Source organism: Clytia hemisphaerica, unplaced genomic scaffold (assembly GCF_902728285.1).
Source record: "Clytia hemisphaerica strain Z4C2 unplaced genomic scaffold, Clytia hemisphaerica genome assembly, whole genome shotgun sequence".
In the NCBI taxonomy this organism is placed as follows: Eukaryota; Metazoa; Cnidaria; class Hydrozoa; order Leptothecata; family Clytiidae; genus Clytia; species Clytia hemisphaerica.
Window position 1 is genome coordinate 2,535,789 of NW_027103286.1, and position 13,241 is coordinate 2,549,029.

The 13,241-nt window shown below is 33.4% G+C and overlaps 2 protein-coding genes across 2 annotated transcripts; both read right to left on the minus strand.

Annotated features, from left to right (window-relative positions):
- Window positions 1–1,018: 1,018 nt before the first annotated feature.
- Window positions 1,019–2,371, minus strand: LOC136807071 (histamine H2 receptor-like). Its single transcript, XM_067063642.1, has one exon. The coding sequence runs from the start codon at window positions 2,305–2,307 to the stop codon at window positions 1,357–1,359; it is 951 nt and encodes a 316-aa protein (XP_066919743.1). The 5' UTR covers window positions 2,308–2,371; the 3' UTR covers window positions 1,019–1,356.
- Window positions 2,372–8,850: 6,479 nt separating this feature from the next.
- LOC136807121 (leucine-rich repeat-containing protein 51-like) lies at window positions 8,851–11,557 on the minus strand. Its single transcript, XM_067063696.1, has 4 exons — window positions 11,350–11,557; window positions 10,949–11,001; window positions 10,340–10,516; window positions 8,851–9,612 (listed from the first exon to the last, which is right to left on the minus strand). Exons 1-4 carry the CDS (start codon window positions 11,462–11,464, stop codon window positions 9,325–9,327), a joined length of 633 nt encoding a protein of 210 aa, XP_066919797.1. The 5' UTR covers window positions 11,465–11,557; the 3' UTR covers window positions 8,851–9,324.
- Window positions 11,558–13,241: the final 1,684 nt, after the last annotated feature.

Genomic DNA, 13,241 nt, shown 5'->3' on the forward strand with positions numbered 1-13,241 from the left:
AAGAAGTGGTGTATTTACCCCCTGATTTGCCCACGGTGACCCTGAATACAGACAATGAAAACCACAAATAACTTTCCCATTGCTCCTACTACAAAATGATCCTTGTTTCAGTGGTCAGAAATAAAATTGGTACACCATAAAACCGCTTTATGGGTGAAATAGGTCCAAAAACGATAAAAATCGCCTAAAATGGGCATTTTACCCCCTGGTTTGTCCATTTGCACCCTGGTATTGTTAGTTTTAACTATTTTTGATGACGTTTTAACCAAGATTAGTGGTGAAAATTGCTCAAATAAGGTAAAAACCCATAAAAATGGGCAATTTTACCCCCTGCAGCCCTGAAATAATACTAAATACTGTCTGTTTGAAATTTTTCTGATGTATTGCATCAAAGTCTATCATAACACCTAGTTTGTGTCTCATTAAAAGTTGTTTGGGTAGGTCCCAGACTTAAAAAGGGTCAAAATTTAGTTGAAATACCCAAATTTTCCCTTTTTCCCCCAGGCAAACCTATAAAAATAATTTTTCACAAAAATTTTTTGCCGAAAATAATCATCAGCCTACCTTGAAACTTTTTGCAAAGTTTCAAAGCAATTGGTCAACTGATTGACTAGATACAGCAAATTATATCATCCCTGGAATGGCATTTTCCTTAACAAATTCTTACAAAGGGTAAAAAGTACCCCCTAAACTCGGGCCCAGTATGAAAAATTGACCAGGAGTTAGCTTTGGGGACCGACCATTTCCAAAACTAGGATAGTTGAGGATTCCAAAAATGTATAGTGTATCCTGTAGAATCTTGGGTTAAGCAAAATGCCATTTTTTGGGTTTGGCTCCCGGACTATACTACGTTCGATAGTAAGTTACGTATAAGGTAAAATAGATTTATTTGCTTAAGTTCTACGCTAATCCCTTATGTAAAAGATCCCATCCACTATCCTCCACGCTCTCTGTTCCCAGAAGATGGATGAGCCTTCACAATTTTTATGATTTTGAAATTGTTATTCAATAACGCGTGTTTATTATATGTACAAATTATCTCAAAATACTTTACAAATTTACAATACAGAAGTTTATTATATTCATTATGTATATCCCAAAAATAATATTAATTTTTTAAGTCAGTACTTTGAGTATCCGTCGCCTATGGTCGGTTGGTTGACCCTGGCAAGTATTCTACATGGGTTTTTATTTTATTTTCTCATTATATTGTCCCTCTGGACCAGTTTTTGTAAAGCTGACAAAGCTGGGCAAAACTTTCTACTTACTGTTTCTACTGCAACATAATTTTTTAATGTTTCTTCAATAAGTTATTGGAATTCAACTTTGATTACATTTCTTTTTTCAGTTACAAAGTCATTGGGAATGAGTCACCGATTCCAAAGAAGTCGACCCAGTCTCTGAGCATGTCCTTTTGGACTTTTTACAAAAAAGTTCCTTCAATTGTTTCCTCACATCACGACTCAGTGATACGTAAATAATTGGGTCCAAAATATAATTCAATGCTAGTAAGTGTATAGAGACAGTCAAAAGATCTCGATATTCGCCTTTAACATGTTCTTGACAGATAGCAGCTAGGAAGGGAGTCCAACATACTACAAACGCAATCACCATCCCAAGGTTAATCCTCACAATTTTAGATTCTTTTTGAATTTGGCATGTTCTTCGTTTCTTAGTACTATCGACGTATGTTATTTTACATATCATTTCAATTTGACGATGTGCTTCAATATAAACAATGATGTTGGATGCTGTCAACACCAAGAAACCTGTACCAACAACGATAATGAACAATAGGCTAAACAGATCTGAAAATCCATCTTTGTCCATCCAATGATGCGCCAGGTACAGGATAACCAGATAAACCACCGCTGCAAAGTCTTGAAATATAGTTATCTTTACCACAGTCATCGTGTTAAATTTCGACTGATAATAAAACGGTTTTTTAACGGCAAGCGCGCGGTCGATTGTGACTGCTATACGATTTGTAATGGATAAGAGCATGAATGCGGATAAAATGATATGGAATTCTTTAGCATTTTTAATACCTTCGACTCTTTCTTTCTTAGAATTTGGATCAATCATCAAAGCATGGAAAACCAGCATAAGTAAACAAACACCGAAATCAGCCAAGAAGAGATTTACCAAAAGTTTATTGGATGTTCGTTTCCGTAACTTTCGAAAGTACACGATGGTTGAGATAGCGGTGAGTGATAGAAGCATACCGATTGTTGATAGACATGTCAATCCAATATTGACGTAAAGCATTCGTTGTGAACGTGTTCCTGATGACTCTTCTTCTGTCATTTTTGATACCTTTTATTGTGCTCTAAAATAAGAGAGGTTTTGAAATAAAGTTTATAGACTGTTGCCGCAAAACCACCATTTAAAGTGAAGGAAATCTTTAACCAAAAGTCAAGCTTGCAGACAACGAAACTATGCACAGGTCAAAGCGGGTAGTTTTTACAACGGTAAGCTAATCAAGTCGTCACTGACTGTTCCCACTTTATATTTTTTCTGTCATTTGTCAGGAAAATGATGATCGTGGTTAAAAAAAGACGTCACGCGAAATTAGTCCATATCTTCAATAAAGAATAGACAATGTTGGAGATTCTATCTCTAATTTTTAATGTATATTTGATCATCAAAACCTTTCTGTAAAACCTTTCAAAATAACAAAACTTAGCAAGAGACAAAAAAGCTTTCTTGATTCACATGATTCTTAAAAATCTTTTTATAGTAAGAAATTTTCTGCCCTCCTTCAAAACCGTTCATGCTACTTCAACTAAAATAGCAACATTACAAAATTAAAAGTCATTTCAAATGCACATCATTATATTCTAAAGCATGCTACGATAGGCTCGTTTGATTCTTCTTAAAGAAAGTAAATTATGACTTATCTCCTTCAATCTACTTTACGTAAGCTATTAAAGCAAACGCAAAGATCAGTTTTTAATTATCTCACTTTCATTAATTTCATGTTGATTTTTTGATAGATATCCTGAAGCGAGTAGAGGACGACTTCCTGTGTTGTACAAGAAAATTGCAATTAAGCATGTTTTGTTCTATATTTATTAAGGTTCATTAATGGTTAATTATACGTACATCCGCATATTAGTAAGATAGAAGTTTGCTGTGAATTATCTCAAAAAAAGGAATCGACGCCCACACTAGCTCTTGCTTCACGTTAGCCCTGTCCTGAGTGGTAGGGTGCGGAAAATTAAACAGTTTAATTACTTGGTGAAACAGATAATGAAGATTATTATAGGGTAGTAAAAAAATGATTAAAAGATGCTACCTGGAGTGGGTTACTTTAAGATTTCAAGTTGAATTGTTTGAGAGAAAAGAAGATCACCGTCAGACGTTTTCAATCAAGTACTGTCCCAAATTCCTCAAAAGAAGTAAAAGACTTGACCTTCATGACCTGACTATCTGTGACTATCTGTGGTGGTAGCAATTATAAGCAAAGCAAATTCGATAACACTCCTGTCTCACTGACCTATTAAGAATTTAGTCAATTCAGGAACTGTACTGTTAACGGGAGATAGAAAATGTATTGTTTTTGGTAAGTGGGGGTTCTAAATTCCATTTTTGATCGTGAGCGCTATTATGATTTAAAAAAAGTTGGCAAAGGGACTTGGTTCGAGTTTGGGTGGGGAGATTAAAAAAAAAAGGGAAAAATCAGAATATTATCAAAACGCAGTTATTTCTAAGGAGGTTGTGAATCCAATTGGCGCTTTTCGAACATTCAATATAATTCACAGTAGGAATTAGTAGTTTTGGGTGAAATTTCATGTTATTTTTTCCATTGCACGGGTTTTTGGTAAAGTTTTCAAGTTTGGGTTATATTTATATGTCATGCACCAATTGTATTTTTGCATTTGATTTCTGCACTTATAAAAAACTGATAATAAAGGTAATATGGTCAGAGATTTTTTTTGTATTTAGCAATTCAGCATTCCAATTTTGCATTAACAAGGAACGTATCGGACATAATATGAAATTCTTTAATATACAACTTACAAAAGCGATTTCTAAAGACTGCCAAAGAAAGAGTCGTCGTGTATTGATGTGACTGTGCATAATTTATATAGTCTAATTGTATTATGCAATGATCAAAAACGGCTGAAAATGAAAATTGAAATAGGAATGAAGTTATGGAGGCGTTTTCGAAAAGGAAGAACAGTAATTTGTTACAAAACAACATGATCATTTCAGGTTTCCAATTAAACCAAACTAATATTCTTCGTTACTTTTACTGTAATTGAAGGGATCAAATCATCACATTTGTGTTCGAAATCTACTTGGATACTGAGCCAGGAATGTCTAGATGTGTGATGGCACCCGGAGAAGGGAAGGTCTTCATTTTGTCTTGAGCAATAACAGGATGAGTTTAGAAAAGGAAATTATGATTTATCATCATTTATCGGCTCTATAAGTACACGGTCATGTCTTCAAATGTCTTCCTTCATATACAATCTTGTACCTGAAGCCATTTTTTTATTTTACTGGATGGTCATGATGCATCAACAGAATCATAAAAAGGAAACTTAGGGAGTGGGTTCGAGTTTGCTTCTTATATCACATTATACCTATTTAGTAAATGTCTCTCAGTATCAAATACAGAAGAAAAAATCGAGATTTTCAATGTATCTTCAAAAAAGCAGAGTATAGCAGTACTCATTCGACCAGAATTGAATAATTCTGCTATAACTTTGGATAAAGCTTTCGTATCATTTCAAATTTCACCATGTAACTAGATTGTTGTGCTGAAATTAAAAAACTGAATATTTATTCCTCAGACATTACTACTATCTTGCATTGGCTCACTAATTTTATAATGAATACTATAGACAATATTCCATAACGTGACTCTGCAAACATATACCACTACTCATAACTTAAAACGATAGTAACGGAGTCAATGGTATCTATGACAATGCTCTTTATATCACTTACACCTCTCACTTCCTGCACGTGCCAACCAAGGTCGTTTTATCAAACTTTTCCTTATTAATAAATGCCTTTGCAGACATGGGGTAATAAAATTAAACATTAATAATAGAGAATGGAGCAGGGGGGTATAATGAGGCCCTCTTGAGATATTGTCGCAGGATGAAGAAAGCAAAATATTGATAAAAACAACCCTTCCTTTCGGTCAAAAAGTATGTACCTCTCCAGAACTCAAACTCTCTGACGTAAATTAACCATGACGCAGCTTTTCGAAACACTATGCAATTGGACTAATCTACATCCTTGTAATTATTTATGGTTGATTTGTCATCTCATTTGTCATCAGTAATTAATTAGTCACAACAAACTAGGACTATAATAGCAGATATTAAGAGAGTATATTTTTAGAATATGTTTTCGTCATTTTAAAATTGAAACAAGAATCTCGTTCAATCCAAACTTTAAACTTTTGTACTATAAGTATAGCCGTAACATGATTCTGGTTCTTCTTAGTGCCAAAAGTGCTCGATGATATCTCTCAGCTGTTTAAGTTATAAACAACTACAAGGCTCATTCTTTATGACTATAACCATATCACAAAATTTGTTCTCCGAAACACCAGTATAGTTGTTACATAACACAACAAATCCTTTCACCAGACAATCTGAATGAAAGTCTTATCTTTAACTTAGCACCCTGATGTTTAAACGCAGCAGTCCTCTTCAGTATCTCTCTTAATTACATAATATGCTTTTCAGAATTGATAATAACTACATCAGTTCGTTTTGCGTCAACCATGTACAGTATAAAAAGTACTCCTGACATTACATGATGTAGTCTAATAGAAAAGAGCCTGAAATTAATGAAAAATCTGATCTTGAAGGCAAAACTTCTAACCATTGACGATTTTTCAAAGTTGAATTAAAAGACGAAAATGATCAATACCATTGGATAAAGCATAAAGTCTGAGCCAAAAAGTATACTCCAAAAAAGTCTTGTACTCAAACATATCAAGAAATACAGGCTTTCGAAGTTCAAAATCTGTCAGTTAGAGTACTCTTAAGTGCCAAATAAACAGGGGGGGTTCGAACCCTGGTAAAAATTCTTGATAAGATCTGAAAAGATCGTTAAAGATCTTTAAAGATCTTTAACAAGTAAGAATCTTAAGAGATCTTTGTAAGATCTTACAAAGATTCTTATGCAATCTTGAAAATTTCTTATTACAAAAAGATCTTTAAAGATCGTGTCAAGAAATTGTTAAGAATTGTCAAGATTCTTCGCACGCATTCATAGTAAGAAAATTTAGGTTTCTTATTAAGTTCTTAAGAAGAATCTTATGAAATCTTATGAAATCTTGCAACCATAAAATAGTTTAAGATTCTTTGTGTTTCTTATCAAGTTCTTATAAAGAGACTTTCCAAATCTTAATTGACAAATATGCTAAGAAACTTTAAGATTCTTTTCGTTTCTTATCAAGTTCTTATAAAGAGACTTTCCAAATCTTAATTGACAAATATGCAAAGAAACTTTAAGATTCTTAGCGTTTCTTATCAAGTTCTTATAAAGAGACTTTCCAAATCTTAATTGACAAATATGCAAAAGAAACTTAAGATCTTAGTGTTTCTTATAAAGTTCGGGTTAAGAATCTTGTTGAATAAACACAATAACACGTAAATTTGTGGTTATGATAAAATCTTCGATTTTGACTTTTTTTAAAGAATTTAAATATCAAATTTACATACAACCATACAAATAGGGTATATAGGGTAGAATTATTATTCTACAAAATATGTAGATTTCATATTTCTACAGATATCTGTAGAATTACGGCAAATTAATAGATTGCTACACAACAGAGTCTATATTGTATACACCACAATGAGTAATTTAGCGCTGACAAGTAAGGGCGAAGAATACAATGGGGTGGAGTATAATACCAGATAAATAGCGATCTAGACAGTTAGCCTAACTCGTCAGTTAGACTGTTTACTCGTCACTACAAAAGTTCTTGGGTCAGGGGTTTGGAGCTCACCGAGGCTAGTTACCTAGTCACCAAGGATATTTGTCCTAAGATTCTGCTGTAACAGACAAGAATCTTATTAGCATCTTACAAAAGAATCTTTAAAGATCTTTAAAGATCTTAAAGGATCTTGGCACGTTCGTAGTAAGAAACTGAACAAGAACTTGCAAAGTTTCTTGATAAGATCTTATCAAGAACTTATCAAGAATTTTTACCAGGGAATAAATGGGGGGGTTGGAAAATTTTCGAAATTTTAATAAACGGGAGGGACCTAATAGCCGGGGGGGGGTTGGAAATTGTACTTCTAAAAACCCAAAAATAAGGTAAATATAGGCTAAATCAGGCTTTTTGGAGCAAAATAGGGGGACTTCTTTTTGCCAACTGAAAATATTCTTAAAAATTAATAAACGGGGGGGTCCTTATAAGGTCCGGGGGGTTGGAAAATTTTCGAAAAATTAACAAGCGGGGGGGGGGCGTTTATTTGGCACCTAAGAGTACGCGATTGACGTCAAATTTATTCTAAAACGTAATAGATTTCATATAGGATTTCGGACTTTAACTGACCATATCTTTTCGTTTGCTTCGACTATTGAAAATCGTAATTTTTTAATTCATTTTGGGGTTAAAAAAACTTTGGCCAGGCCTAATACCCCCCCCCCCCTTAAAAACTTTTAAAACACTATCTTCTTTTGAACCAATCACATGCGTTTTCGTCCCACGAAGGATGCTATGGATCTAGGGGTTTGATCCCTACTATAAAAGATCATCAATATCAAGTTATGATAAACTGAAACCTTTAAATTTTATTCTACATCATAGTCAGTCAATCAGCTGTATATTCTCACCCTACTTTATATTTATAACATAGATATTTTCTCGACCAAGGCTCGACAAGTTTGAAACCCATCTTCGCATCTCAAACAGTGAAAATATAATACCACATTGGAGCAAACAGTGTAAAGATTCTCAACTCATCTCTAAATGAACATCAAATCAACTTTTTCATTAGCAGTTCTCAACAACTAAAGTATAGGCTCTAAATTGTCAAAAGCTTTAATATTTATCCGAAAAAAAGATGTTAAATTGCTCAGATTACATAGAGAGATAGAAAGTGAATATTTTCCTCTATGAGAAATGATATCAGACATAGATACTGACATTTAATAAAAACGTGAATAAAAATTGGAAAATGATAACAATTTCTACTACCAAAACGGACTGAGTTAATTTGCTTTCTTCTAGCAACGAGAAGCGACCAGATCTGACCAGATTTATAATTTTCTGAATCAATTCATTGAAATAATTTATTGCATAAATAAACCCATTATGATCAATAATTAACGGAATACTCGTCATCTTCTATTATAAGAATGATGACTAAAAGTTGTCCCCGATGAAATACTCTACAAATGCACCCCAACTGGAAGTCCACTGGGAAATAACGAAAAATTTTGGAGTTAAATTGCCATCCTTTAATTGAGGGTAAACAATATGAACGAAAATCTCAAACCATTCAAAACGAAAGGTTCCCCATTATTTAGGTCATCCTCGTTCCAAGGATCGGGGTTTGCAAGGATAAAGACATTTCACCGTGTGGCAGGGATGTCTCTCGCACCGATTGCAACATTAAATTTCATATTCAGTGGAATCTCTATGACTCGAACCTTCAAAACTTTAAATGTCGCCTAACTCGAACAAATTTTTGTTTTTCATGAGTATTTGTGTTATGAAGACTTAACTGTAATAGCATTGATAATCTCGAAATAGTCTTTCTATAGTAATAGAGAGAAATGGTGTGTCTCAGATGTTTGCACATTTACATCTTATAGCAAATGTTTTGAATAGACAGACCGGTCGAAAAATCCAGCATTTATATCTGTTGATAAGAATTTCTTTATATATTACAATAAACCATTAAATTCGTTAGTTTAACTTTTCAATGTACAGTGAAAATGGTTTCTGAAAAATGAACCCAAAAATATCTAGAAAAATAATCTCTTGAAAATCTTAAGATAAACCTGAAAATAAAATTAGTTTTTTTCAATCGTATACGTTTAAATAAGACAATAATAAGAACATAAAAAAGACCAGCCGGAGTCGTATGTCTAGCCTTTGACGTCCGTTATTATTATCATAAATAAATAATTTCTTGCCTAGGCTCTATATTTAACATCTCCAAAGTATATTTGATTGGACTGACAAAAAATAGATCCAAAGTCATCAAAATGGATAAAAAAGTAGACCCCTAAATCACACTTCAAAGTTTCAAGTAAATTTGAAAAAATAAAGAGGTCACAGCATTGTGAAATCTTAAAAGCCAGGTCGCCAAAAAAAAGTTAATAATTTTAAAATCAATTCTCTACTTTTTTCTTCCTTTTACCTTTAACCATTTGGCTCCAAGTATGGGCGCTTGCACGATCCGATTGCGTGACGCCGCTAAAATCAAATGTCTTTAACAACGGAAGTCTAGACAAGACGTATTGTCTATAACCACCCTTACGTGAATCCTCGACGGGATTACCATGTAACGTTAGAGTCCGTAGATGTTCAAGTCCGGTCAATTTATCAACTTCGTTAATCTTCTCAATACCATTTCCATGAAGATATAAAACTTTGAGTTTGGGGAACGACAGTAAACACTAAAAACAGAAAAATTAGATTTGAAAAATTCATTTGGGGTTTGTGTAGAGGGATGAAATAAATTGTTTTTCATCAAACACCAGTGTTTATAAATGAGAGTCCCGTGAAGCATGTCACTTTCTGACCAACTGACCAAAGCAAAGGGAGTTGAGAAAAGAGGAAATCATAAACAGAGAATGTAATTCAATCCAAAATCAAATAAAGACGAAATTAAACTTTAATGAAGGGATTGAATTTGCGATTGAAAAAACAGTTTCGAAACTAGTCTTATCAAGATATTTTTGATTGTACTTTTCCTAGAAAATCCGGGGATCTAAATATTGGTATTGATCTTTTTCAAATTTTAATAATCTAGAAGAAAGAATCTTTTTTTTTTTTCAAAAAGAAAGGTAACCTAAATGTAACTGATAAAAGCAAGTTCTGGAAAGATAGGAAAATCACGGGGGTCATATAGCACTGTAAAAATATTATAATGTAAGACAAAAAGGAGAAATGAAAAACACAAGTACTCATAAATCCACTAAAAGATAATATTTTCTTTTTAAATCTACCTAACCTTTGATTACATCCCTTCCCTCGCCTCTTCCCTTTTCACAAGAAGATCGAACTGTTTGATGTGTGTATCAGTACCTCCTTTTAAGCAATGGGACATTAAATCGGCCTCATCAATAAATTGTTTTTTGAAAAAGAAAGAAGCTGTATCAAAAGTCTTTAGACAAAACATACCGAATCAATGGTAGTCAGATCATTGAAGGAAACATCAATCCATTCTAAATCTGCCGGATTTTCAACAATCTTCTCAACTGTATCCAAAAAGCCACCCCATTCTGTCAACACGTTATTACTCAATCGAAGAGCGTTGGTCTTTCGTTTTCGCACTTGTTCTCCATCATCTTCGATGATCTAAAAATGTATTATGAATGACCGTAGGATGGCTAAAATTTATCATTCCTTTAGTGCATTTCCAAAATCTTTCAGCTATTTTTCCGGGTATACCGACACAAATATTTTTTGTTGTGTACAATACATAGACCCAACCCGTCTTTATGTCTCAAAAACGGAAATAACCAGAGACTGTTTAGAAACGTTTTTTTTTTAATTTTCAAATGTAGAATTCATATTGAAAATGAATTATTTTATTATTCAAATTTTAATGTTAAAAATTTGCATTGTCTCAAGAAAGTAGTCTTATTATTATTAAGACGATAGAACTGATTATGAAGATAATATGGACTGATTCGAAAGGATATTATCGATGAGATGAGATAATAGAAAGATCTGTAGCACCCACTATCCGAGAGATTTTATCATATTTTTGAAAAATTCATCACTTACCGGTTCCTTACTTTTGAGAGGTTTCGATCCTCTTGGTTCTTCTTCTAGACAATCTAAAAATGAATACGAATCTTATTGACACGTTTTGTTTATATAACTTGTAATTGAGCTTAGATTAACCTTGGCTTGGATTGGTTCTTAAAATTTTTTCTTAGGTTTTCGCCAAAATTCTTGTTCCTGTTCTCTTTGGTTCTAGCAAAATTATTCTTAAAATGAAATAAGAACAGTGTATCGAGAAAAGGACATGAGAAATAGTTTTATAAGAATACCCAAAGTTTGAATATTAGATATATTTTTGAACAACAGGGAAATAAAAGAAATCCTTGCCAACAGCCAAAGTAAACTATAGTGTATATCATACATACAAAATAAACATAATATTTATCTTCCTCCTTCCTTACCAGAGAAAGATGTCAGACACATGAAGGTATAATCCAGGGGTTTCAAACATCTGGGCGATTGTGGACTTCCTGATTTAATAGCCAGCTTTTCTTTTTCAGGAGATCCCTCATCCATAATAATGACTGTAATTTTTTTTCTTCAATGTCTAATTGTATTATTTGTAAAGCTGGAAATAATAATTCTGATGATCTGAATAAATATCAAACAGAATTAATTCAATACCTATATTTTTTGTAGACGACATTCTATTGCTGTAAGAAAAAAAACGAATCTGAGATGTTTAAAGTCTTCTGTAAAATGATTGAAACACTGTCTATAAATGGACAGATGACAACAACATGCAAAACGGTCTTAAATTTGAGCGCCTTGCCTACGAGAAAAATCACGACTCGAAATAAAGTCCTGTCTACTTTTCCGACTCAGGAACATTAATTAAAAGTTAGGACAAAGTTCAAATGATTTTCAATATAAAAAATACATGTTTACCAATACAAATGGAAAAGTTTTTTGGGAAAATGCGACGTTCTTTTGAAAAACTAATTACTCCAGTAGAAATCTTTTTAATGATAACGTCATATAATTGATTAGTCTATTACAACACAACTGTTACCTAGGTACAAGATAATTTATGTTTGTACTGGCTGGAGTAATTTATTATTCAATAGACCGTTGCGTTCTCCCAAGCGACTATCAAAATTGATAGTCTATCTTCTAAGATGATTTTGATGGAGATTATTTTTGTGTAGGTCGAAACCTTTTTTGCATGGTTTAAACAGTCTTTCTGAGGATTTAGTACTTAGTCTTAGTATTTCCACACGATCTCAATCGAACGGAATCGGCGATCGAACCAGTCGAACCAAATTGAACGCAATCGACCGATTGAAATCGAATATTACCGCAATTTTCAGATTCGATTGATATTCGATTGCGTTCGATTGATGTTCGATTGCGTTGGATTGATATCGTCTGGAGATCAATAACTGACTTCCTAACCAGGATATATGTTCCGGGCGGTATATCTCAATGCTCCGCCTATGAGAGATCATATTTTTTTGCACATACCGTCAACTGCTCTAACTTGGGACAATCTGACAAAACATGGGACCGCAATTCGGCCACCATTTCACCGAACCTCCAAATTTATTTGATTTGATTTAAATAACGGCGTATTAAAAAATAAACGATTTCTCTTTCGATTTTACAGTAAGTGAAAATACAGACCAGATATGCAACAGTCCCATGTTTCAACCAATCATCCCAAGTTAGAAGAGCAGTTGACGGTAGATCACCAGACGATCTCAAACGAAAGGAATTGACAATCGAACCAGTCAAACAACAATTGAACCAATCGAATATTACCCAGAATTTTGACGTTCGATTGAGATTAGATTGTGTTCGACAATCGAATTTCAATCGGTCGATTGCGTTCGATTTGGTTCGACTGGTTCGATCTCTGATTCCATTCGATTGAGATCGTCTGGGTATTTCTTAGACAGGTAGAAAAAAATTATTGTAATTGTCTGGTATGATATTTTCACCCTTCTGACACACCGGAGTTACGAAAGCACCGAATACAAAATATCTAGTCTCAAATGAGAAAACTTCTTAGCACTTTGCTTAGCAAAGCAAAACATCTTTTTCAATCAGTGAATTCCAGCCATAAAAGCAATGATAGAGCCATGCATAATTACTGTATCATGCATATTGTAATAGATAATTATGCATGGTTTTATCATTGTTTTTCTGCTGGACTACATAATTATTCAACAGGGTGGCCTCTTTGAAAAAAGGTCTATTAGACCAACTTACCAAACAGTTACATCAAAATGCCTCGAAAATGTCAATATGAAAATTGCGTAACCAGAGAACGTATGTCTCGCTCATTATAAAA

What these genes read in the sequence shown, in the direction of transcription:
- LOC136807071 (XM_067063642.1), bottom strand. Translation starts at nt 2,307, where the DNA reads ATGACAGAAGAAGAGTCATCAGGAACACGTTCACAACGAATGCTTTAC.
- LOC136807121 (XM_067063696.1), bottom strand. Translation starts at nt 11,464, where the DNA reads ATGGATGAGGGATCTCCTGAAAAAGAAAAGCTGGCTATTAAATCAGGA. An exon ending in CTCTCAAAAGTAAGGAACCG is followed by an intron (nt 10,517 to 10,948) that starts GTAAGTGATGAA and finishes ATACATTTTTAG; the next exon opens with ATCATCGAAGATGATGGAGA. An exon ending in ATCTGACTACCATTGATTCG is followed by an intron (nt 9,613 to 10,339) that starts GTATGTTTTGTC and finishes TTCTGTTTTTAG; the next exon opens with TGTTTACTGTCGTTCCCCAA.